This window comes from Hippoglossus stenolepis, chromosome 9, assembly GCF_022539355.2.
Source record: "Hippoglossus stenolepis isolate QCI-W04-F060 chromosome 9, HSTE1.2, whole genome shotgun sequence".
NCBI classification, from domain to species: domain Eukaryota; kingdom Metazoa; phylum Chordata; class Actinopteri; order Pleuronectiformes; family Pleuronectidae; genus Hippoglossus; species Hippoglossus stenolepis.
This window is the reverse complement of record NC_061491.1, coordinates 2,073,797-2,098,483: the sequence shown is the minus strand read 5'-3', so window position 1 is coordinate 2,098,483 and position 24,687 is coordinate 2,073,797. Positions and strand designations below refer to the sequence as shown.

The 24,687-nt window shown below is 40.0% G+C and overlaps 1 protein-coding gene across 1 annotated transcript; it reads left to right on the top strand.

Annotated features, from left to right (window-relative positions):
• The first annotated feature begins 1,920 nt into the window (after positions 1 to 1,920).
• fkbp15b (FKBP prolyl isomerase family member 15b) lies at positions 1,921 to 24,205 on the top strand. The gene is given in 31 exon segments (XM_035166119.2): positions 1,921 to 2,084; positions 5,330 to 5,433; positions 5,518 to 5,596; positions 5,779 to 5,848; positions 5,941 to 6,015; positions 7,826 to 7,924; positions 8,120 to 8,269; positions 8,381 to 8,449; positions 8,759 to 8,902; positions 9,054 to 9,196; positions 9,294 to 9,342; positions 9,451 to 9,567; positions 10,892 to 10,973; positions 11,086 to 11,177; positions 11,276 to 11,360; positions 11,680 to 11,789; positions 11,882 to 11,980; positions 12,137 to 12,231; positions 12,971 to 13,073; positions 14,546 to 14,578; positions 15,213 to 15,384; positions 16,137 to 16,273; positions 17,519 to 17,674; positions 18,230 to 18,382; positions 18,697 to 18,789; positions 18,984 to 19,097; positions 20,087 to 20,194; positions 20,481 to 20,969; positions 20,972 to 21,204; positions 22,424 to 22,532; positions 22,741 to 24,205. Coding segments are annotated over 31 exon segments (3,693 nt in total). The 5' UTR covers positions 1,921 to 2,034; the 3' UTR covers positions 22,822 to 24,205.
• Positions 24,206 to 24,687: the final 482 nt, after the last annotated feature.

The following is a 24,687-nucleotide window of genomic DNA, read 5'->3' as shown; positions in this document are numbered from 1 at the left end:
TGGAAATGTATCTTTGTCTGATGCTGTACAAGACAGTCCACACTGTTCAATGCAGGGGGTGAACAAAATAAAATGAAAATCTCATGTGACATGGAATGATGAAAAAAGGACATGAAATATGTAAAAATCTTCCGAGCTGATACTGCAGGTGCATCAGAGAAAGAAAACTACACAGTCACATGGAGTGATTATAATAATCAACGTTAGAAATAGCAGCTTCAAATTATCATCTATGTGCAAGAGCTAGGGGGAACCCCATGGTGGTGCTAGAGCAACAGACTATGAGGATTTATACTCCGGGCATCAAATATAGCTCATGGAAAGTTAATACTTGATGAGATATTTCAGTCTGGAGCAAAGTGGTGGACTAAAATTAATGAGTGGTACATATAAACTATTAGTCATTCAGAAAAGAATGAGCTCACAATGAAATTACAACACATTACAGTGAGGGCAGCGGTGATGGCACCGTTGGCCTGGACCAACAGCGGTAATGATGCTGGATCTGCTGCACGCCAACGCAAGAGTCGGGGGGGAGAAAAACATTGGAATGAGATAGATTAAGTTGTTTTGCTCAGGACCATCTTGGTGGGTGGGTGGGTGGGTGGGCATCAGAGTGGTTGATGGAAAAAGGACGAGGGCAGGGTGGGATGAGTCTGGGTCACACATCAACAACCCATGCAACAGTTGTGGAGCTCATTCAAACGCCAATGCTTGTGTCACATGTCAGATTAGACTGTATTAGATCTGTATTAGATGTGTTGTCAGGACCGACACAATGTTATGACAGATCAAAATGCTATTTGGAGTTCAGCCAACTAATATTGCTCTTTTAATAAACTTGGCAAAGACAGAGGACATGAGCCTCAGACCGACTTACCACTGACTGCAGGAAACATGGCTGTGAATGTAATGAGATCTATTTTTACCACAATGACAGGAAAATATTTGATAGCAGGTTGGTGGGAGCACATCAACTGATACTGTTTCAAATCGCGCACAAAGTATAAATATCTTTACCTTATGTCTAATTTATCTTTGATTATTAGATTTAATGGGTCCCATTAGTAAGCAATTTCATCAGACTGGAACTAAAATTGAGATGAATCTGACTCACCGTCCCACTGAGGATCTATCTTTAATTATTTCTTGTGTATCCAGGGAACCTCTGTTGTTATTATCATTCCCTCTATTCTCTTCTATTATTTCTGTGTAAGTTGCTGTGTGTGAGTATACACACCACAAATGGATACAATCTGAAATAGTGGTGAAAACAAATCAACAAGAGTGCCTGTGACATGTCCAGCATTATAAGACAGACATAGAAGAGTAAAATAACAAATCAAAAAGTAGACATGGAAAACGTAAACTAAACGTGATAATGATCTTTACACTGACAAAATAGCCTAAATGAAGAGATGTTTAATGTGGTCATGTTGAATCATTTACAGCCACATAAAGGCTGTGTCCAAAATCTCTGATAGTCTTCTACATAGATGTCCCAAAACAGTGAGGTAGTGAATGAGTGGGTGAAATAACCATAGTTTGTAGAACTGTGAATTGAGCTTCCTAGGACTTATTGTGAAAACCAAACTTACTTCATTCCATTATCTTCTTCTGATTTCTTCCCGAGTGTGACTTCCATTAGAATTTACTTCAGATTTTAGTCATAGTAGATTTGCTTATGCCACTCACTCTTCATCCCACACAAATGCATTCCCTCCTCCTCCTCTAAGCTCTTGTGTGAGGTCAGAGGTCAGGGTTGGCAGAAGGACAGTCACTTGATGACCGCAGCACTTTTGATGACCTGTGCTGCCTCAGGATTAAACTCTGTCCTGTGTGGTTCATGTCCTGTGATAGTGGTTGGCGCCCCCCAGCGGCAGTCATGGGTGATTACACCCGGATCAGGTGGAAAGTCAGCTGATCCCACCACAAACAGGAAGTGACAGTTCAACAGTCTGCTCATAGGAAAACAGCTAATTCACTTGTGCTATTGTTTTATTGAAGAAGAGAAGGCGCTGGACGTGAGAGAGGATGTTCGTCGGGGACGATGAAGAGGGAGACTTCTTGTCTCCGTCAGGAGGGTGCGTTTGTTTGTGTGTTTTAACCCACCATGCGAATTGTCTTAGCATATGGGCTAACTAGCTTGCATCATTTAGCTAGGGTTAGCTTTGCTCGTTGATGGGCCACATTTCACTTTAAATCGAAATGTAAAGATGATTGCGACTCCCTCGGTAAGTAGTGCTGTTTCAGAGGACTAGTTAAAGCCGAGGCCATTTAATTCAGCTTACACTTTCGGCATGAATTGATTCAGTAGATGTTTTTGACGTGCCTTTGTTGTGTCTGTAATTCTGTTGAATCACTTCAGACAGATGACGCATTATAAAGACTAAGTCTGTGTGTAATTAGACCCCTGACATCCATTCTGCTTGGTGAGAAGCTCCCCCCCACTAACCTGCAGGAGATAGGAATATAGTTGAAAGCTCATTTCTAATTCCAGGACTGATGACATGTCAAAGTCAGTGTTTTTAACAGCAGCCAACTTGACAGAAACAGTATTGAACACGTGTGTTTTTAATCTCATTCATTCAGCCTCTGCACCTGAACAGAAGCCTCATTTATGTCATTAGAAACAACTGTGTTTACTGTGTCATGTCAAAATGGCTGCGGGGGAAAATGTGTATTAAGAGGATTAGGTCTGTGAAAAACCAAACAACGGCTGATTATATCAGATATAAAACTTAAACACTGAACTCATATCCACCACATCTCTGGTCCCCTGATCACAGGCTGCCACTCACCCTGTAGTGTGCGCAGTAGTTTGTATGAATGAGGCTTCTTAGACTGTCTGACATGTTCACGTTTGATTTCATATTCCCATATTTGAGCCAGTTAACTAACAGCTTCATGTCATACAGACACTGACACGTTATCCTTAAACCTCTTCTCAAGCCTCTCTTATGAGAATACAGAGCTGACTCAACCTGCTCAAAGCTGGTCAGAAAGAAAAACCCCTTCTTTAAGTTGAAGTGATTTTCTTTCTTACATGTGAAGGTTTATGTGCATTTTGTTATGGACTTAAAATGCAGTTTCCTTTGATGTTGTCGAATAATGTGTTGCGTGTTGCCCCAAATCCACAGTCAAGTTCAGTTTGTTTGGGGGAAGGGGGGGGGGGCTGTTTTTCCCACAGTGCTGACTTGAATGTCTCAGGGTTATTCTCCACCTTGGTCTAATTAAACTAGCCTGACTTCTATTGCAGCTGTGATCACTTGATGGGACCAAGATACATGACAGTAAAATAGGTGTACTGTGTCAATCCACATCTTGCCCTAACTTTAAATAGAGTCATACTATTGTTATTAATTGTGCATTCACTTCCTCCTCAGAAAACCCCATTTCCCTATGATGTGAAGTCATTATTCCAACTTTGGTGTGTTCATGTGCTTTGAAATCAGAATGTGGAAAAAAAACCCAGATGCTGTAAACAAAATGTGTTGTTTATTTATTTATTTTATTTACACCACACTCACACCTCTTTCCAATATATGCACAATCATAAAGAGCAATGAAAAAGGTGTGACAGGCGTACAGATGATTTCAAATGTATGCACATTTATAATAAAAGGGTCTGTGTTGATGGTGCTAGGTGCTTGTGAGAGATGGATGTTCAAAAAAACTACATTTTACATTTACAAGTCGCATTAAAAGATATTATTTAGAGCTGATTGTAAAATTAGATTATAAGTGAAGATGTCAGCAGCTCTGGAACTCGTGCACCAACATTTTTCATCTCTCTGAGTTGATATTCTGACTTGAGATGGCGTTCAAATGGATTTGCCCAGTCTGGAACTGGGGTTGGAATTTTTCCAACCCCACATGAATGCACATTTACATGTGTTATAGTGTTAATTCTGAAGTGTAAAATGAGTTGTGTTACATTAATGTGAGCTCAACAGGCTGCAGCAGGTTGCAGTTGTGTTATCATGAGTCTGTCGTCCTGTATCGTGATTGTGGACGTTTGTATCAGAGTTTCCATCTCAGTTACACCTCTTTTCAAACTGATCTATTTGTCACGATACAGACTCTCATACTTATTATAAACCTCACCTCACCGTTATCTGCCATTCAGTTCGAGCTATTCAGTTGCAGCTCTGCCACATTCTCAGGCTGAACACTGAGTTGTACTTTTTGCCACTGCGTGTGTGTGAGCTGGGGGACTAAACAACCAGTGTAGGGCCTGGCCAAGAGGGAGGAGTGGTCTGGCGGCTAATTCCTCTCACATGCTGCTTGTTAGACGAGGAAGGTGGAGGCCTCCGCCACAGCCCCTCTCTGCTCAGCGGAGACCCAACACTAAGTCGGAGCTCCTCGGTTTCTTCTGCTATGCTGTTGAATCTACCATGTTGGTGTGACTGCACTGAGGGGACGAGAGATCAGGGGTGGCCCAGGTCAGAAGCGTGGAGCGATTATCAGAAGGATTTTGACTAGCACATGCCAACAGATAGCTCCACCTCATCCCAGCTCCTTACCATTGGAGATGAGGGCCTCAAGGCTTTCAACATGTCATTCCTTGGAGATGCCAGTGATTACAAGTGGAAGGAGTTCCAGGGGTCAGTACGAGGCAGCTGGGCAGTTTTTAAACCGTTTTGTTTGGAAACCAGGAAAACTCTGAAATATTGGTCTCATCTTGAATGTTGCAACAATGTTACAGCATGCTACGGTCTTGTTGGAGCTCAACATGTAGATATTTATTTGATTCGGTGTTGATATATTTTTCAAGCAAAAACATTGTTCCTCAAGTATACAGATTTTCTCCTTTAGTTTTGTGGATCAGTGTAAGACATAAATAATAAGTATGCAAGCTCACTTTTGTCTTTGAAAACTGTAGTTTGACAAAAAAAAAATCTTATTGCATGGTCTATGAACCAGTTTATCAGAGCATCTCACACTGATTGTTTTCGGTATATGGAGTTATCTCAGTTGTGACGGAGCATGTCACGTAGCTGCATCGTGCTGGGCAGGCTCCACAATTTGAACACATCTTCTTTGTCTCTGGAAAATTGCAATGGCCATTTTTCAAAAATGACATTTCGACATCTTTATAGACTAAATGATTCATCATTTATCAAAATAAAAAACTGACCAGTTAATGAATAATGAAAACAATTGCTAGATGGAAGTTCTGCAGTTTTTGTGGCAGGCAGATACTGTAACTGCTGAAATCCCCCAAAAGATTCAGTTCAACATACTTCGGCAGATCATACACTAGATCATAAGTCTAATTGCACATATAAACATTGATGATCTTTACTGTCGCTTCTTCTCTTTGCAGGGCTAAGTTGGCCTCCCTGTTTGGTCTAGATCAGGAGGCCAGTCAGGGGAACGAGTCATTTCAATATACAGCTCCCAAACAGCCCAGGAAGAGCTCCACTCCAGGTAGGATCATCACAAATAGACAAAAGTGAATACATTTTTGGATGAGGATGAGGATGTAAAGTGAATATTTCTGTCTGTTCATAGTGCCAGCCTCCCAGAAACAAGCTTCGCCGTCTGGAGCCCCAGCAGTGTTATTCGCCACTGCTGTCCAAGCCTTCAGATAGTGAGCACCCTGTTTTTTATTATTTGAACGTCTTTTCTGATATTGATCGAAGTACTTGATGATGTAATTTGTAACATGATGGTAATTTCTAGAAATCAATCTGCCAAATCATCTTATGGTCAAGTCAACAAATCATCTTATTGTCAAGTCAAAAGCTTTTCTACCATTTTTGTCTTGCACAGTATTAACGGACAGTATGTGAAGCAGGGCAAGCTGGGAGCAGCCGCACTGGGCAACCACACAACAAAAGAGGTTGGAGCTTTGCTAACTGGTCACTTGTTTGAGATTACTGGTTTGACTTTGGAGTTTTGTGAATAATACTCCTCATCTTTTCTTTTCTACAGTACAAACTGCTTCTGTACTTGAGCCAACAGAAACAAGTGACCACTGCCAAGATTCACATGGGCTTTGTTTTCACGGTGAGTGAACACACACACAAAATTGAGTACATGCAGACAAACCGATAATGTGATGCATCAAAGTAATATCATGCTTTGCCGATTAGTCTTTCATAAAGTTGGGAAGGTTAACAAAGTATCGAAGTACATTTGGATTATTTGTAGGTGTGAAAATGCATCAACACTGAGCAAAGGCCTAAGTTTGTTAACATGTTTTTAAATAGGTATAAATCACCTTTGTAATGTTGCACTGACCGATTGTTTTATTGTAGTACACTTTCATACAGTACACTGCGAGAACCACTATTGAACAAAAAAGTACAAATATTTTATTTTATATTTTCGATATTTATTATATTTTTTAACAAAACAACAAATAAATTAGTGGTATGACTCCAACACCTCTGTGCTTGAATATTTATTAAAGGTCAAGTCTGAGTTAATTGAAGTCAGTGTTGGTCAATGTGAAGTATTCACAATGAGAAGTACAGTTTTTATTTTATAAATAAATTATTTTTATAAATCTATTTTTGAATAAGTTTATTTTATTTTATTTAGTCTCATTACGTTGTAAAGGTTGCATCAGTCGGTGGAGTCTTAAAGGGGCTCTTGCTCCTGCAGCGAGAGGAGCAACAGTTACACAATTAAAATGAAATTCTAAAAAAGCAATAGACAAATGAGCAGGATATAATATAACGCTCACTGGGTTATACAGGAACAATTGGGTCTTCATCAGCAGGAGACCATGCAGCTAAAACTCAATACTTTAATCAGATAATGACAACTGAGCTGTCTCTGTGACAACTGGGCAACTTTTGGTAAAAATCTATTAAGTGGTCCGTAAATTAATTTTAGTCTTTTGATTTCATGACACCAGCTGAAACTGATGATGCAACAGGACAATGACCCTGACTATAAAAGTAGATCCAAACAGAATGACTTTAAACAAAGATCATAGACAATCCACCTGTTGGAGTCCAGAGCTCAACCCATCCGTTCACACCAGACATCCTGAGAACATATAGCAGCTCTGGGGGAACAGTGGTGTAGTTTCCCTCCTGAATCCACAGCTGTTTAACCAGTTATCAAATCCACTGGTTTACTTACCTTTTTCACCATCACTGTAAATGTCTAATGAGTGTGTTCAACAAAGATAATTATCGTTAAGCATGTTGTGTTTGTCTGCATTTGTGACTTAGGTGAAGCTCAGGTCACATTATATGAACAATTAACTTAGATAACCAGCTCCTTCCATAGAGTTGAACACACTTTTCCACTGTTAATACAAGTCGCAGCTGTCATTGTACACAGAGGGATCCACTGAGATCAGTTGTGTTCATACTGTGAAGTTTTCAGCACTTTAGTTGTTTAGTGTAAAAACTGTATATTTTAAAGATAAAGGGAGAGACCATCATCCTAGACAAATTCATCATAAACATTATGAGCTTTTAATTCTGTCTCTCAATATCATATCAGTTCCTGCTCTGCAGGATTATTATCTGAATAGGAAATAAAATTCTTTAAATGTGAAGATTTTTTTGGTCAAACTTATAAACTTGTTAAAATAATTACAATTAAGCATGAACAAAGTCTATGTCACACTGTAGCCTCAATATTAGGCTGTCCTTGTGTTCCTGTGTTTTATTTGGTGGTAAACACAGCAGCAGAAACCAAAACTGAAAAGTCATGACACAATAGATTTCTCCTCCAGAGAAAGCAAGTTGCTTTGTAAATTAGCTGATCATTGTGGAAAACTGATACACTGTGAACTCAAGTTTCCGTCGTCATGTCTTTTCTGTGTTCATGACCACACGTTGTTTTGCTCCTGCAGGTACAACCAAACCATTATTGCACTTTTTATGATGACCAGAGGCAGAACTGGTCCCTGATGTTTGAATCAGAGAAAGCTTCATCAGACTTCTGCAAGGAGGTGAGTGACACAGGAGCAGAGCTACAGCTGTTAGTCAAATACAGCTTTTATTTGACTAACAGAGCGAGTATTTGTTGATGGAACAAGGTCCACAAGTCTCTGGATTGATCCTTAAAGGCCCTTTATCAGTCCAACATACTCAGGATTCAAGGTCTCACCAATTATGATGAACTTACTTTCTTTTTTGTGTACTAGGTATGCTTAGCAAAGGTGAACAGTGCAGCCTCTTTAGATGCTGTGGTGGTTCAGGATCTGAGTCTTGGGGAGGGCCAGGGGGTGGAGAATGGAGACTCCCTGGAGGTGGTGTACACAGGCTGGCTCCTGCAGAACCATACCATCGGACAGGTCACACAGCTCCACCATTGTAGATTCATTTGCAATTATTTTGTCTCCAGTTCTTGTGAATTTTCTTGACATGTGAAGCTCAACTTACACGTTTTTCAAATATAATTTTAGATGTTTGACACCAACCAGAACAAAGACAAGCTGCTCCGACTGAAAATTGGAGCTGGAAAAGTGATCAAAGTGAGTCAGAATACAAGCACTGAATAAGAAAAGCAGCTTCAGTTCATTCCTCAAGAAAAAACATTTTTAAAATGATCTCTATAATTCTTGAAAATATTCCTAATGATTTATTTTCTTCTGCTGCATATTATTACATTTCATTTCAATCTATTATGTTTATTTATTAACCTTTTAAATAATTGTTCAACACAGGGTTTTTAAATAAACTATCCTAGCCTCAAATGAGCAGCATCATGTTCATCACCATCATATTATATTATAATGTTCTTTCCTCCTTATCGCTCTGCCTCTCCTCCTCTGTGTGAGCAGGGCTGGGAGGAAGGGATGCTGGGGATGAAGAAGGCAGGCCGCCGCCTCACTGTCATCCCACCGAACCTTGCTTACGGATCCAAAGGAGTCCCTAACTGCGTCCCGGCTAACAGCACTCTTATTTTTGAAGCAGAACTTCGGCGGGTAACATCCACTGAGCAATCTTTGTACTTCCTTCCCTCGTCTGCTCTAGTTGTTAACCTTCTCCAACGTCCCAGATGAGTCTGATGTCACATTAATCATGTCTACTCTACATCGGTAAAGTCAAATATATTCTTCTTGTTTTGTGCTTTAGGTGAAGTTTTCCAAGGACAGTGGCTCTGATCGGGCCAGTGCCAGCTCCAGAGACTCTGCTGCTCCTTCCCCAGCTCCCAGTGTGGAGAATCTGACCCCAGAGTCTGCAGTACAGATGACTGTCTCAGGCCCAGGCAGACCAGGGTGAGTTAGGCAATAGCTAACAGCATTTTCCTTAACTTTTAACACGTAGCCTGGTTTGTCTCTGACCTTTCCTGTTTTATTCATTACTTTTTTCCAGGGAGCCACAACTTCGTGCAAAGTCAAACTCTCTCAGTGAACAGCTGGCAGTAAGCAACATCACTGCTTTTCTTTCCCTCTCAATGAAGCATTTAAAAAAAATAATTGTATGCAGTTATTTCACAGCTGTGTTGTGTCATTTTCTTTTTCAACTTCAGAATCCAGATGCTTCTAAAGCCAAGCTGATTTCTCGCATGGCAAAGATGGGTCAGCCCATGTTGCCCTTTCTGACAGGAGTGGCCAGCCAGCCTGAATCCAGTGACTCTGAGCTTGAGGTGGGAATGTTTATAATGTGTTTTTTATCTGAAGACCTTAAAAGGGAAAAAAGGTGATACTGTGTGGTTTTTCTTATTGATAAAAAAAAAAACATGAGATAATCTAATTTCTATTTGTATTTAAAGCCTGATACAGTATATCTTATTCATCTTAGCCATAGAACTCAATTGTTTTTCAAAAACTGTTAAAAACACATCAGTGAGCCACAGTGCTGCAAATGTTTTTATTATTTTAATGTCAAAATAGTTTTTGGGCTTTATGGAATTATCTATCCTTTAAAAACAAACCACTCATTTGTGAGCCACTTGGTCTATTTCTCCATTAGTAACCAATAGCTTTTGGGCTGATAGCCACAGAAAGTGTTGAGATTACTGCTGGTTTGGGTCTTTTCATCTGTCTTATTAATTGTTGACACAAAGCTGGGAAGCCTTGGAGACATCATAGAAACCACCAGCTCCCATTTACAAAAAACGGTCAAGGTGTAAAAGGAATAATCCTTCATCATAGCAAAAGTCAGCTGAGCCCATCAGCTGCATCATGTGAAGAGTTGCTCAGAAAATAAAAAGAATCGTAACCAAGAATCTGGAGTGTGTGAATACTGCCACATGAACTGTACATAAAAGGGTCACTTTCAAATTTAAATTAGTTTAAATTTTGAATGTGCTGAAATGAAAAGCTACAAAAAGGATTGTGGTACATTTACTTTACTCCCTTTACTAAGAAACTGTTGAATGGTTGATGGATCTGTTAGTTATTTTTCAGTTTCAGTTCAGTTATATATTAAACATCAAAAATATGATAAAATATTAAATTCTACAAGTATACCTAAAACGTAAAGGTATTCAAATTAAAATGATATAATAGAGACATGCAGTAAATTCATATGTTGCTGAATGGTCAACTTCAGATTTTATGATATTTTCCTTGGTTATTATGAATTGATTATCATAGTTGGTATTGATATTTGTAGTAATCTATTAGTGGACAAACGGTTTCAGTACAACCAGCAATAATCTTTTTCCCAGCAGATATTCTGACTTGGAAAAACATATGCTATCTATCCAAGCATTGGTAAGCTTCAACAGTGAGCCAGCAAGTAGAATACCATGGCTCTTAGACCTTTTCTCAGCAGCATCAGAAAAAATAAACTATATATTTTAAAGTATGAAATTGTTTCTCCTGATTTAAAAAAAATGTTTTCCAGATTAAAAACCCAGTTCACACATTTTGTTATTTATCAGACAGGAAAGCCAATACAATGTTAAAAAAATCTCTCACATCTGGTGTGTTACTAAGTTTGTGCCACTCTGCGTTGATCTCCAGGACACCAGTGGCAGCAGAGTGAAGGATCGGCCTTTAGCTTCATCTCCAGTGCAGATCTCCACTGCTCCAGATTCAGCACATGGTTAGCTTCTTCTAATTCCTCATATATGCATTCATCCTGGATTACAAAGGAAAGAATTTCTTATGATGGTGTACAGCATGTTTCTTGGTACGTGACCTAAATTCTCCCCCAGTACATCCTCATCCTCACACTGCTCCACCTTCTACCTTACTTCCTGTTATGACCACTGTTGCCCCGCATCCTGGCAGCAGCCATGCCTTTCAGGTGAGTTTTCACCACATTTCTTACCAACATATCAACAGTATGGACATGACACAATGAAATCAAACCTGGTAATATCAGTGCACCCTGTTGTTTCGTAGCCTTACTACAATCCGACCTCTATGGCTCCGTCTCAGCTGCAGCCTTTTGGTCAGGTCTACCCTGCACAGAGTGTCCCATATACAGGTAAGAGCATTCATTTCAATCACAAGGCAGCCATTATGATCAAACCAAGAGTGTTGGGTCTTTGACACAAATATTTGTATTGAGCAAATAAAATATTTAATTAATAAAGATTGATAATCATCTCCACTTCCCCCCGTAGCATAAAAATATCGCAGATATACATGGAAGAGCAAAGCTTTATGATCTATACTGCAGGCAGCCACCAGAGGGCGATCAAGATGATTTGACTTCACCTTTGGGGAGCTGTCATATCTTTCATCTTCATAGACAGTCTATTGTTTCAGCCACATTACACTCAGGATTATGTTGTTTACTCCAGGCTCCAGTGATGTGACTTCCTTCTTGATGACTGAAGCACGCCAGCACAACACAGAAATCCGGTTATCTGTTGGAAAAGTGGCAGATAAAGTAGATCAACTGGCCTCAAAGGTAAAGAAAAGCACATGTGCAAGAATAAGTTGAAGATGTACTTTTAACAGAAAGCACATACACATGGTTCTTGTCTCATTTAACTTCAACAGATAGATGACCTTCAAAGGCAGGGAAGTGTTCCAATGGGTGTTTCTAGTATGTCGATGGAAACCTCCATGATCGTACACAACATCCAAAGAATTGTGCAGGTACACACCTGAAAATACTGCATCATGTGTTGCTGAGACTTTGCTACTTGCGTTTTTTCATCAGCTCTTTTGTTACACTAACATTGATTGTTTCATCTTTCAATGTGCTGGGACGTTTTATTCAAATCAATCTGAAAACTCTTATTTTGTCTCTAGGAAAATGAATGTTTAAAAAAGGAAGTCTTTGACAAAAGCTCTCGCATTGAAGAGCAAAATCGAAAGATTGGGGAGCTCATTAACCAGAACCAGAGGTGAGTCAGAAATGACAAATGGTCACATTTATTGTTGACCAGAACATCATTGTTTCACATCATCATGAACAGAAATATAAATGATCTTTCTCTCATGTTTAGATAAAATAATGATCAAATTCCAAAGTGCCTTTTTTCTTTTAAACACACATTTTCTCATACAATTTCCATGGAAAAAAATCTTGCTGGATAGTGTACTTAAAATCAGTGGATTAAAACCCCTAACTGATAAAACTAGAAGGGCACTCAACAGTCCCCTTATGAAGCCACATTTAAATTCACTAGTACCATTTATTTGGATCTGCACCAAATTGTGCACTCATAAATATATAAAATATATATATATATATATATATATATATATATATAAATATCAGTACCCTAAACATACTGGATTTTTTTTCATCAAGATCTTTGAAATATTCTCTGGTAAACCAACAAAAGTGTTGAAGAGCGCCCTATCTCTCAACAAAGTGAATACAAATCCTCGATCCACCCCCTGATCTGGAGCCACACCAAAATGAAAATGAAGTTACATGCTACCACTTCCAGGGGTTTTTGCGTAATCCTGCTAACTTACAAACAAATATACTAAGCTCAAAACATAGCTTGCTTGGCGGAGGTAACAATACCGATTTTATCTTTGTGTACTTAATGTACTTTTTCTGCTGGCCAATATCTGATCTTGTATTAAAAAAGTGTGCGGTCAATGTAATGTGGAATTGCTGTGCTTGTCCAGGTACATGGAGCAGAGTAACCTGCAGCTGGAACAGAGAAACGACTCCCTTAAGTCGTCCAGTGAACACAACCAGGCCAGAATTCTACAGGCTGAGCAAGACAAGGTGAGTGTCTGGCTCTAGTGCTGAAAAGGGGAATAACTAATCCGTCAGATGGATAATACTCTCTTTCGGTGCATTGTTTGTCAGAGGATAATAGTGTGTGATGCACACACATCATCACATACTTTATATAGTGTTGTGCTTGTGCCTTCAGAATGTAAACATTTTCCCCATATCACAGAGGAAGATTCATCCCTGAGTTTCAGATGCTGTATGTTTGAGGTAGTTTAGAAACAGTCACATGGAACATTGTCCTGCTGGAAGTAGCCATTCGAAGATGGTACACTGTGTCCATGAAGGGATGGACAAGGTCACTAACAAGCCATGTTTGATTGGTAAGGGATTAAGACCAAAAGGTGTGTCAAGAAAACATTCCCCACATCATCACACCACCACCAGCAGTAGTCTGGACTGTTGACACAGGCAGGTTAGCACCATGGATTCATGTTTTTGCATCCAGATTGTGACTCTACCATCTGCTGCCTAAGCAGAAATTTAGATTCATCAGTCTTCAACTGTCCAGTGTTGGTGAGTCTGTGTCACTGCAGCCTCACATTTCTATTCTTGGCTGACAGGAGAGGGACCTGACGTGGTCTCGTTGCCTTTTACGTAGCCTGTGTTACTGTAGCCTTTCTGTTAACTCCAACCAGTCTGACCATTCTCCTCTGACCTTGCTCACCAACACTGAACTGCTGTTCACTGGATGGTTTGTTATTGGTTCCATTCTGAGTGAAAAACACACAACAGTCTCTCACAACCAACACTCAAACCAACAATCATGTCACATTTAGTCACTGAGTTCACAGGTTGTCATCATTCTGATGTTTGATGTGAACATGAACTGAAGCTCCTGACCTGTATCTGCAGAATGTTTAACACTAAGCAGGTAGGTATTCCTAATGAAGTTCTGAGCTGAAAGCAAAGAAACCGATGGTAAGGTGAGTGTAGGGGCTATAAGTTGTAGTTTGGTGGGAGGGGTATTTAATGAGTAAAAGGTATAATCCTGGCCTGTGGTGCAGGCTGCACCAAGTCCTCCTTTAAATATCTCCCAGACCCTCAGTGTAGGGCCTAATCATTGCCTGTGTGCGTGTATGGGATGTAGTTTAGCACCCACCCTCTGCCTGGGGTCTTAAAAGGTTGACTAGGGCAATGCAGGCTACTAATCCATATACACTGGGCTTGATGGGTAGTGGTTAGAGATGAGGGGACGAGAACAAGCCAAACAAAGCGAAGTCAAACTAAGCTTTTTTTAACAGGTTTTATCCTCTTTTATTCACATTTTGAGACTGACACGAATTATCATATTTGGGGATTATGATAAAAAGATAAGGTTTGGTATTTTCTCAAGTATATGATGTCTGTTTCCAATAACAATCTGATACTAATACTAAGGACTCTAATCTTTGCCAATTGCTCTCTGCCTGGTTATTTGTACTGCTGAGGAAAATCTAGCATTTACTACTCTCTCTTCTCAGCCTGCACTGCCTCAGGACCTGGGCTCTGGCCAGGTGAGCCTGTTTCCCTCTGTGTACTGCTACCAGACCAGGGTCAAACAGTATTTGCAAAGTAAGAGACAAATTGGAATGGTGTAACTTCTCCAAAGGTTTACTCAGGAAGAAAAACATGCTCTTTGTGACAAAAATAGTTGAAATGATTTATTTACATGGAGCAAAAACACACAAGTCCTTGAGTAATGGTCAGTCCACAAGTCACAAGTCACCTCCTCTCACTGCCAGAAAGTTTATAATTCTTTGCAATCATTTCCCATTCACTTTGCCATTCTGGGACCAAACCACTGATCTGATAATCTTGTCTGCCCCGATTACCGCCCAGATCCAAACATGCTGCTCGAAATACCAAGAATTATGTGCAACTACTATTTGACCCAGGTCTAACTGCTTTCACTGGAATAATGTGTTCACCATTCATTTGCATTTTAACAAAATTTCCTATTTTCTTTTTCCTGTCCGTCCCCTTTCCCATTAGTCATTACTCAGTTTTTCTTCCACAGGTTCATGCTGATCACACCACTATCACCAGTAGCCACTCATCCAGGCTCTCAATGTTTAGCTACACTGTCTGTTTGTGCTCTGGGATTTACTATAGCCTCTCACCCCCGCTGTCCTCCTGTGTCCCCATCAGGTTCGTCTGACGGAGGATCTGGCTTCGTCCACAGCCCGGCTGTCTGAGCTGCAGCTGGAAGCTTCATCCCACCAGCAGAAGGCTGTGGAGCTGCAGAGTAAACTGAGCTCAGTGCTGCTGGACACTGAGAGCCAGGGCAAGCACATCACTTCCCTGGAAACACAACTGGAAGGTTTGTCTATTATTATTATTATTATTATTATTATTATGATTATGATAAAAAATGATGATTAAATAGAAAATTTCAAACAGTATTTTGCCACAGCTCAACTTCTTTCAGTCTCTGCACTAATTTCCCAGGTTATTAGTTACATCTAACTAAAACTAATGCAACAGTCCTTTTATGAAGAGTTTAGCATATGAATGGTTTTCGAGAGGAATTCAACACCAAAAAAGACTTCATCAAACTGACATACTACAGTGGCAACAGGACTGTATGTGGTTACACTTATTTATAGCTTACCATTTGCCCAGTTCTCCATATGTGTTTAACAAATCCTGATATACAATGTCTTAGCAAACTAAAACAACCCAGTTCATTTTTTAAAGGCTCACACACGAGGAGGAGGTGTGGGACAATTTGTTGGGACTATTTTCAGCAGCAGATTAATCCACATTTTGTGCTTTATTTGTGGCAAGATTGTTTTTGCGGGATTGATTGGGATCAAAACCATGATTCACACTCACTGCTCTGTTTGATCATATCAGCATTTTTCTGTTGATGCCTTGAAGGAAAATTAGTTCAGGTATGTGGCTTATTGTGAGATTTCTTGGTCATGATCTTAGTAACAGATTATGATTCATACCCATTTTAACAAGCATAAGAACACTTTGCTTTAATAGCACACAGTATCCTGGAGCATAAAAGGCTAAGGACTTTGTGAAAAAAGGATGATGCAACAAAGCTATGTTTATGTGATTCAGAGCTGAAGGAGACAGCAGAGAGGACACAGGCCCAGTACCGCTCAGAGAGGCAAAGACGCAAAGAGACAGAGCTGAGGGTCAACAACACGGAGGAGGAGCTGCAGGACCTAAGGACTGATAAAGAAGGTCTAGAACGAGTAAGTTTACTTCTTGTTCATGTCCCTCTTTCATTCAAAGGACCCTATACTGAGGTTATGTCCTTTATATTACAGCAAGTCATCTACCCCTTCACGTTTTGCACTCCTTATTGTGGTACATTTAACTGTAAATGGATAAAAATTGCCATTAAACTCAATACAAAGTGGAAACATCCTTATAGAAATATCTATAAGAAAGTGAGATCAACCTTTTTTTTAAGACCCTTTGCTCTGTAGCTCTAAACTCTGGTCATGTGTTCCTGAGCCGTGTTTAGCATTTGACTGGAGTCTGCGTGTGGCAAACCGAATTAATTGCACATAGTTTAGCTAAGATATCAGTTCTCACAGTTCTGCCTGTATTTCAGGATACCATTAATGTTGCAGTGTGTAGAATTTAGTGACATAAAGTGGTGACGTGTCATGTTACAGCTGAATACCCCTCACCTCATCCTCCCCTTCCAAACATGAAAGAGAACCTGTGGTAACCTTCAGTTTTCATTAAAACTCAAAGGGTGTTTAGTTTGTCCAGACTGGGCTACTACAAGAAACCTGGCGGCCTCCATAGAGAGGACCCCCCCCCCTGATGTAAATATTAAGTATTTCAATATAAAGGGCCCATTCTAGGGTAAATAAAACAACAATTTGTATAATTTAGATGAAACACACTCGTGAAAACATCACTAGGATTATTTTATATAAAACTTCTGTCAATAGATCCTTTTCACCTAAATCTTACACACTGGACCTTTTAAGTGCATGAACCAAGAACGAGAATGATACATTTTTGCAAGTAATAGATCATAACAATCTCCTGGTGTCTCCTCCATGCTCTTGAGATTGTGCTGGGAGACACAGCAAACCTTCTTGCGACCGTATGGATGTGTCCTCCTGGAGGAGCTGGACCCCCTGTGCAACCTGATCAGGCTGCAGGTACTGCCTCATGCTACCAGTAGTGACAAGGACACTAGCAGAACACAAAACTAGAGAAGAATCAGTCAGGAAGGATAAAGAGAGAGCAGCTGTCTGTGGCCACCACATGCAAAACCATTTCCTTTTTCGGGGTTGTCTTGCTTTATCTTCTCCATTGCACCTGTTGTCACTTTAATTTGCACAAAAGCAGGTGAAATTGATTCACATCATTCAGATTGATATCACTGAAGTTTATCTGACTTGGTTTTATACGGGTGTTCCCTTCATTTTTTGTTGTCATATATAATCTGACTGTCTGTTTCTGTCCTTTTTAAGACACTTTTGGAAAGGAAGAAGAAGTGGCAGGCCGAGCGTCAGCGTCGGGACGAGGAGGTGGAGGAGCTCCGCAAGAGCAGCCAGCAGGAGCTGGACAACCTCCGAGCTCAACTTCGCAAGGCCAGGACCAGCACTGACAACGCTGCATCTGAGCAGGTAACTTTCAATGATAGGATACTGTAGGAACATGACTGATGATGTTATGGTTGAATAACTTGCACTTTGTCTTCTTGCTGAACTCCCTATCTTTAATCTTCTGAATTAAAAGATAAAAGACTCTTAAGTGTTAATCTCAAGGGGCCACATTGTTAACATTGCATTACAAATATCTATTTGGCAATATATCTTCGTCCTAATTAATTAGATATGATTATCCATATGCTGGCATCAAATATAGATATTTAGTTATTTAGTTTAGCTTGGACCTTTGCCACTTTATGGCTGTTTTACACTGTAAAACTGGCACCAAATCCCAATGAATGAATACACAAAGCCTGCTCTTTATCCTCTTTAGGGCATTATCAATTTTTTTTAGTTAGACATGATGTATCATTACATGATTGTCTTCCAATATATCAATTATCACAGAATAGCTAGGCCGTGATATTACCGTTATCGTTGGCTGTGTATCGAGTATCGTATCCTGAGTTACCCTGGGATTCCCACCCCTACATCAGACCACTAATGGAACACTTCCTGTATGTTTTGCAGTTGTCTCAGCTGCAGGCAGAGCTTGAGGAGGACTGGAAGGGGAAGTATGAACACATGTTGGCGTCTGTTAAAGAGCAGCACAGGAGAGATCTGGCTGAACTTACAGAGCAGAGAGATGCTCTGCAGGACAAGTTAACCCAGCTACAGGAAAAGGTACGCAAGCCTGTCTTGATGCAACCTGTTTGGTCATAACCATTGTATACATTTACAATATGAAACCATTACTGGCATTGTTCAGTTCTACCTCACCTCTTGCCCAATATCAACTGGGATGGGTTCCAGGTTTTTACTAAATTGTCCTGTAATGGAGATTTTTGATGAGATGTTTTCACTCAAAAATATTCAGGTTTTTGCAGCTTATAGTGTCTTTTTTTAATTTAGTCGAGTTGAAGTTGGTTATATAGTGTGATCAATGTGAATACATGATGTTTTATTACCTTGCTTTTGGACCTTTTTGCTCTCAATAGTTTACTCATCTGAAGCAGTCAAGGGATTCGGAAGAGCAGATTTTGCTCCAGCACAACGGGCAGACTGAGGAGCTGCAGGCCCTTCAGGAAAAAGTAAGACTGGATGACTCGTCAGCTGATCCCTCTCAATATATTAAATTATGTCAGGGATGTCACTGGACTTTTGCAAGACATTGTATTTACATGCAGAGTTGTTATTCATTCTGTAGGAAAACATCCCTATCAGCCCCTCTAGAGACACACATTCACACACACAAAAACAATCACTGTATGTTATTGTCTTTAAGTACACAGCCTTGGAGCAGCAAGCAGGAGCTGTAAGGGAGAAGCTTGAAAATAAAATGGCTGAGCTGGAGAAGAAACTGGCAGAGCAGGAGAGTTCGGGAGACACTGCAACAGAGGTGAGGAGTCCTGCGTGGCACAGATCCCAGTTGATGTGTTGGTCACTGATATTTTTGTGGTCATCCTTACCAAGGCTACCTACAGCACACTTGGAAATATAATATCCATTATAGGCAGCTATGGTAGAGGTGGTGAGAAACATGGCCAATCACATTCTCGTCTCTCAACCCCTTTAACATGTGTACACTACATTAACATTACTGATTATAAGGTTATGGCTATAATTTGAATTCTCTTGTTGATGAATTTACAATCAACATGTTTTTCATATGTAATAGTACAGATGGTAGGGTTGATACAATGATCCCTGAATATAGACATATAACTACTATTTAGTTTTTTATGTTTGATTATCTTTAGTTCTGATGTGGTTTTAGTCTAGATTTGTATGTTTGAATGATACCTGACAATCCAGAGTGATCCACAAATACATTAGAATTTTTAAGATAACAGTCTTTTATTATTGTGTTTCTCAGTACAGACTGCCTATTAATTGTCATAGATTACAGAGCTCATTCATCTTTATTCTGTTTGTCTTGCATTAACGCCATGATCACAACACAACCTCTTTCTACACATGATCACATGTCATGCAGCATGTTTGAAATTGTGTTTGAAAAATGTTTAAAAGTGAAGATATGAGGAAAACATAAAGGGGGATATGTGATATAACAGAGGTTTCACCAAATAAAGTGACCTAATTCTTGGTACGCAGACTGCAAAGTGCCCTTCTGGTGAACACAGTGCATGGTGAGTCACCAAGATACCAAACCAGCACAGTAGAGGAAATATCCACAGTGCATTGCAGGAACTTTTCAGTTTAACTCAGTGTGCCAGTGTTTTGCACTACCACTTCTGCCTACTGCAGCTCAGAGCTGAGGTGCAACTGTACTGAAGTTTGATATTCTATAGAATTTTAGTGCTGTTAATGTGCCTTGACTTATCATTTCTGAGCAATAATAGTAAGGCCATCTGTGTGTACCTGCAGGTGAAGCGTGTGATGAACGGAGTGTTTCATTCTCTGCGAGCGGAGTTTGACCTCAGTGAATCTTACTCAGGCCAGGCTGTGCTCGGGGTGATTGTCAGCACCATCAAGGTAGGTTAATTCTTTTAAACAATTAAAATACCTAAGCAGTCTGTATGTGGCAGTCTGGAAAGTTGAGTAAGTACATTTACTAAATGGACAATCTATGGATGGAAATTAGTCTCTCTTTCCAATTCAATGTGTCCCAGCTACTTTCAGCTTCTTAAACCAAGTGAAACTTGATTCTATTGGTTGTAATGGAGTTGGTTGACACTCACTGTTTGACTTTGTACATCAGAATATGTGCTAAGCATCTTTTGATTCAATCTTCAATCATGTGGACATGTCTTCTCCTTAGAATGTAACTCTACAGCTGCTCAGTGGCACACAAGGATCTTCCGTCCTTCCTAAGAAGGAAGAGGATGAAGAGGATGCAGAGGAACAGGAGGAAGAAGCAAGTGATGATGTGAAACAAAGAGAGGAGAAACCTCGTCAGAATGTGCATGTGAATGGAGAGAGACAAGTCAAAGAGGAAGAAGAGGAAGAAAAGGAAGAAGAACATGAGGCTGAGTTGGATTCTCACAATGTCAGTGAGACTCAAATGAATCAGGACATAGGGCAAGAGGAGACAGAGACATCAACTGAGTCAAAGACACAAAGCCAATCTGAGACATTACAGGCCACTGATCTCCATCCAGTTTCAATCAGTGAAGGGTCACTTCAGGAGCCAGCAGCAGAAGAAGCAGCAGCAGAAACAGCAGCAGCAGCAGCAGCAGAAACAGAAACAGCAGCAGCAGCAGCAGCAGAGAGTGAAGGACAGCAGGAGCAGGAGAACCCCCTGTTCCTGAAAGCCCAACAGGGTCCAGAGACTCCAACAAGTCTGCACATCCAGATGATGGCTCTGATCAGAGTTCAGCTCCTGATGCTGGACAGGAAAGTGCTGCAGAGAGCAGTGAGGTGGACAAGGAGAACATAGAGAACAATAGAGAGGATGTAGAAGAAAAGAATGCTGCGCCTGAGGAATCTTTTGGACCCCCAGCCAACCCACCTCCACCACCAGACACACTTCAGAACAGCTCATGGTGAGTTGGAACATGAACAATTACTATTACTGCAGATTGATCTTAGCTGTCAGTAGAATCAGATGAATATTCACTCAGAGCAAAGTCTGGTCTCCAGTGGTTCCAGGACAATAACTGGTATATGACTATATATAATTTATTATAACACAACAATAGCAACACTAACACACAAACAATTCCAGGAGGACATTGGTGTGGCCCAGGAGTCCACCGAGCCATCATTTCCAAATTCTTCTGAATGATCGTTTCAGTATCTGTCATTATCGTTAACATACAACACCAAGGGGTATGGACCTTTTTAAAGTTTCCGACTGAACTTTTTGAACACAACAGGAACATTTTCTCCTCTTCCAGTTTCATGTTATATCAATATGAGTCTCCAGATTATTATTGTCCTGATTAGTCCGATTTTAAATAAGCTGAATCTTCTGTACAGGGGTGAGAAGGAGCAGAGTTGGAATACTCATCATATACAGATGAGGCTCTTGGAGATCAGCTCCGATTCAAAGAGTAAATCAACACACTGACTCCAAACCACATGTTTGATTCAATAGAAAACAACTGGCCCAAAACAAATGCCAACGTTGTTTCTTTTAAATATATTTGTTCTCATCCATTAAGTTTCTCAGCAGATTTTCCAGAAAAGGCCTTTTATCCCAACATGTTTATATGCGCAGTGGAGTAAGAAACATTTTTATTATTAATATTTACAAAGTTGTGTTACTGTGCAGCACTTTCAAGCCGAGAACACTTAGAAAACTTAGTTGATACACCTTACAACACTCTGCACGAGATTTCTTGTTTATCACAGCATTATTGAAAGCACCACGAAGTTTGGAACTGGTTTTCTTCCCACTGCAGAACCAAACAGCTGCTGCCAGATCTAAAAGTTTATAAATCTCCAAGCTGAGCTGAGATGAGCTGAGATGAGCTGAGCAGAAACCAGAAACCAGCAGCAGCAGCAGCTAATGAATCTGAAAATGTTGACTCTGTGATTAGGAAGCCAGTAAATAACATGTATGCTGTTTGCCCACTGTCATTTTCATCTTGAGGGCCATAACTTTACTTTTAGTATCTAGATTACAATTGTAACCTATGTGTGCCCCCATCTGTTCTCATGTACATGTGTATTCCTTTAAACTAACGGTCTGTCTCTCAACTCCGCTTCACCGTGTATTTGTACCCCTCGTCCTCGGCTCTTTCTCTGCTATTCTCTCAGCCTGACTGAGGGAATTAGTGAGGAAAATGGAACGGCGCCATTTTTCCAGATCACGGCTCCTGCCAAACCCCCCGCAGCAGCCAGCGAGGAGGAAGAGGAGGATGAGATGGTAAGGGAGGATCTGTAGAGTTCAATCAAAGCTCTCAGATTTGATTCTGCAGCTGCCTCACCCCCCCCTACCCCCCAGCTCCCCCCTTGTCTTTTGTCTCCATGTGAACTCAATCAGGGAATTTTTTTATCGCCTCAAAAAAACGTAAACATCTATCAACAACATTTTGGACGGCATTCAATTTTTCATTTATCTCGCTTGTGTCCAGAGTTTGAAGGGCCGTCCACCACCCGCCCCTCTGTTTGGTGAAGAGGAGGATGACGACGATGATCTGGACTGGCTGAACTGAGATGGAACCAGAATAATTTAATTTTGCATCTTAATTTGACTCTCCAAACCAGACGCAGGGTGTTTGACCTGCTGGTTGTGCCTGGTGGAGTAGTGAGGATGAACGTCTGCACGTCTGAGTCCTGGCAAACACAACCACGATCTGACGCTGCAGTTATGGTTGGAATAAGAAGTCTGTAAAACATGATTAATAATGTCACATCTGTTAGTGATGCAATTTAATACCGAACCTTTACATGGCAATGTAGCAAATGAGTTTGTTGAATCAGCAGTAATCCTCTTATCAGACTGTACCATGGTTTTTAATCATTAGCTTGCTGCTTTAAGAGTTGAACTTTTACACGGTTTTGCTGACCTGAAATTGATTCCAGGAAATAAATAGCATTTATCTTTTCTTCTTCTGTTTTGTTGTGCGTGTTCTATCAGTTCTCTCTGTGATAATTAATCATTTGTGTTTAGTGTTCAGCCTTAAATACTGAACATGGAGTACGATGTCAGTGAAACAAAGTGCCATTCATTGGTCAACTAATTCAACAGTTTATAGAATATGGTGTACTTTTTTGTGTTTGGGATTTCTGCCAAAGACCAGCAGGGGGTGCTCGAGACCCTAGGAAAAGTTACTCTGTTGCTGAGCAACAGTAGCACCAACCATGAACAGTACCACACTGCTTAGAGGTGAGAGCCTGAAAGAAAATGTTTGATTCAGTCGAGACAAAGGTGAGCTCCAAGTATTAGAACACTGACACCTACACAGCACAAACATATTTTTCTGTTCTGTTTTAGATCCACAGGTTTTCACTTTATCCAGCATGTAAATTCCATTCAATCATTAATTCAAAGTCACCGCTGACTGTGTTTACAGTCTATGGACTGAAGCCTCAGAGCGGGAAGGAAGAACTAAGTGCTAAATCTGTCCAACACAACAAAGTGTAGAGATCAGGTAAAGAAGTGATTTAACCATCAGCTACTCAAGAAGTCACAACTAAGAAGACAGTGTTGAAAATAAAAACCAAACCTACAGGATTGTAACGTTGACATATGTAATAAAAAGAATTTAGATGTAGCCATTAAAGTAATAATTAAATGTAAATATTAAACTAAGAGCTGGAATATGTTCAATCATATGTATATAGTGTTTCCTGCTTGGTGGTTTTGAACATTTTGATACATTTGTTCAGTCAAGAAAATTTAGTGACCTGACTAATGCAGTACTTTGTGAAGATGATATTTACAACTGGAAATTCAATATGCCTGTTCTTCAACATGACTTCTGACGAGGTGGAAAAGAAGATGTGACATGTTCTGTGTTTATGGATTTGCAGCCAACCATGTGAGGATAAGTGTGTCACAAGAATAAAATGGGTGCTCTGTTGTTTCTATGTTAACTCTGTGCCAGTGTGTTAAATGTTGCTGCCACGAGTCTGGGACAGGATCATCTCTTTCCAGTAACAGGACCTGACGCTCTCTAGCTTCTGGTTTGCTTGCATCTCGTTCTGGCCGTTGAAGACAAGCTGTGTCCGTTTGTGTTCTTTTTAGTGGATTGCATCACAAATTCTTTTATTGAAAAGACAAAATATTTTTTTAATCAAACATCTTCTGCCTCAAGTTCAGCATTAAAACCAAATACATAAAGAGAGAAATAAATCTAAGAAAATTAATCTCAAATAATTTACTTATATTTATCAATGAAAAACACTAGAAAATGCTTTCTAGTCAAGTTAAAGTGATTTATTACAGAATTTTATCTCATTCCTCTGATAGATCAAATTGGGTTTTGTCTATGCATTTATAATAAAACTTCCCTGATACCAAAGGTATTGAAAACCAACTCTTACTTTCTGTTGATGACAGAAGCACCAAATGAACT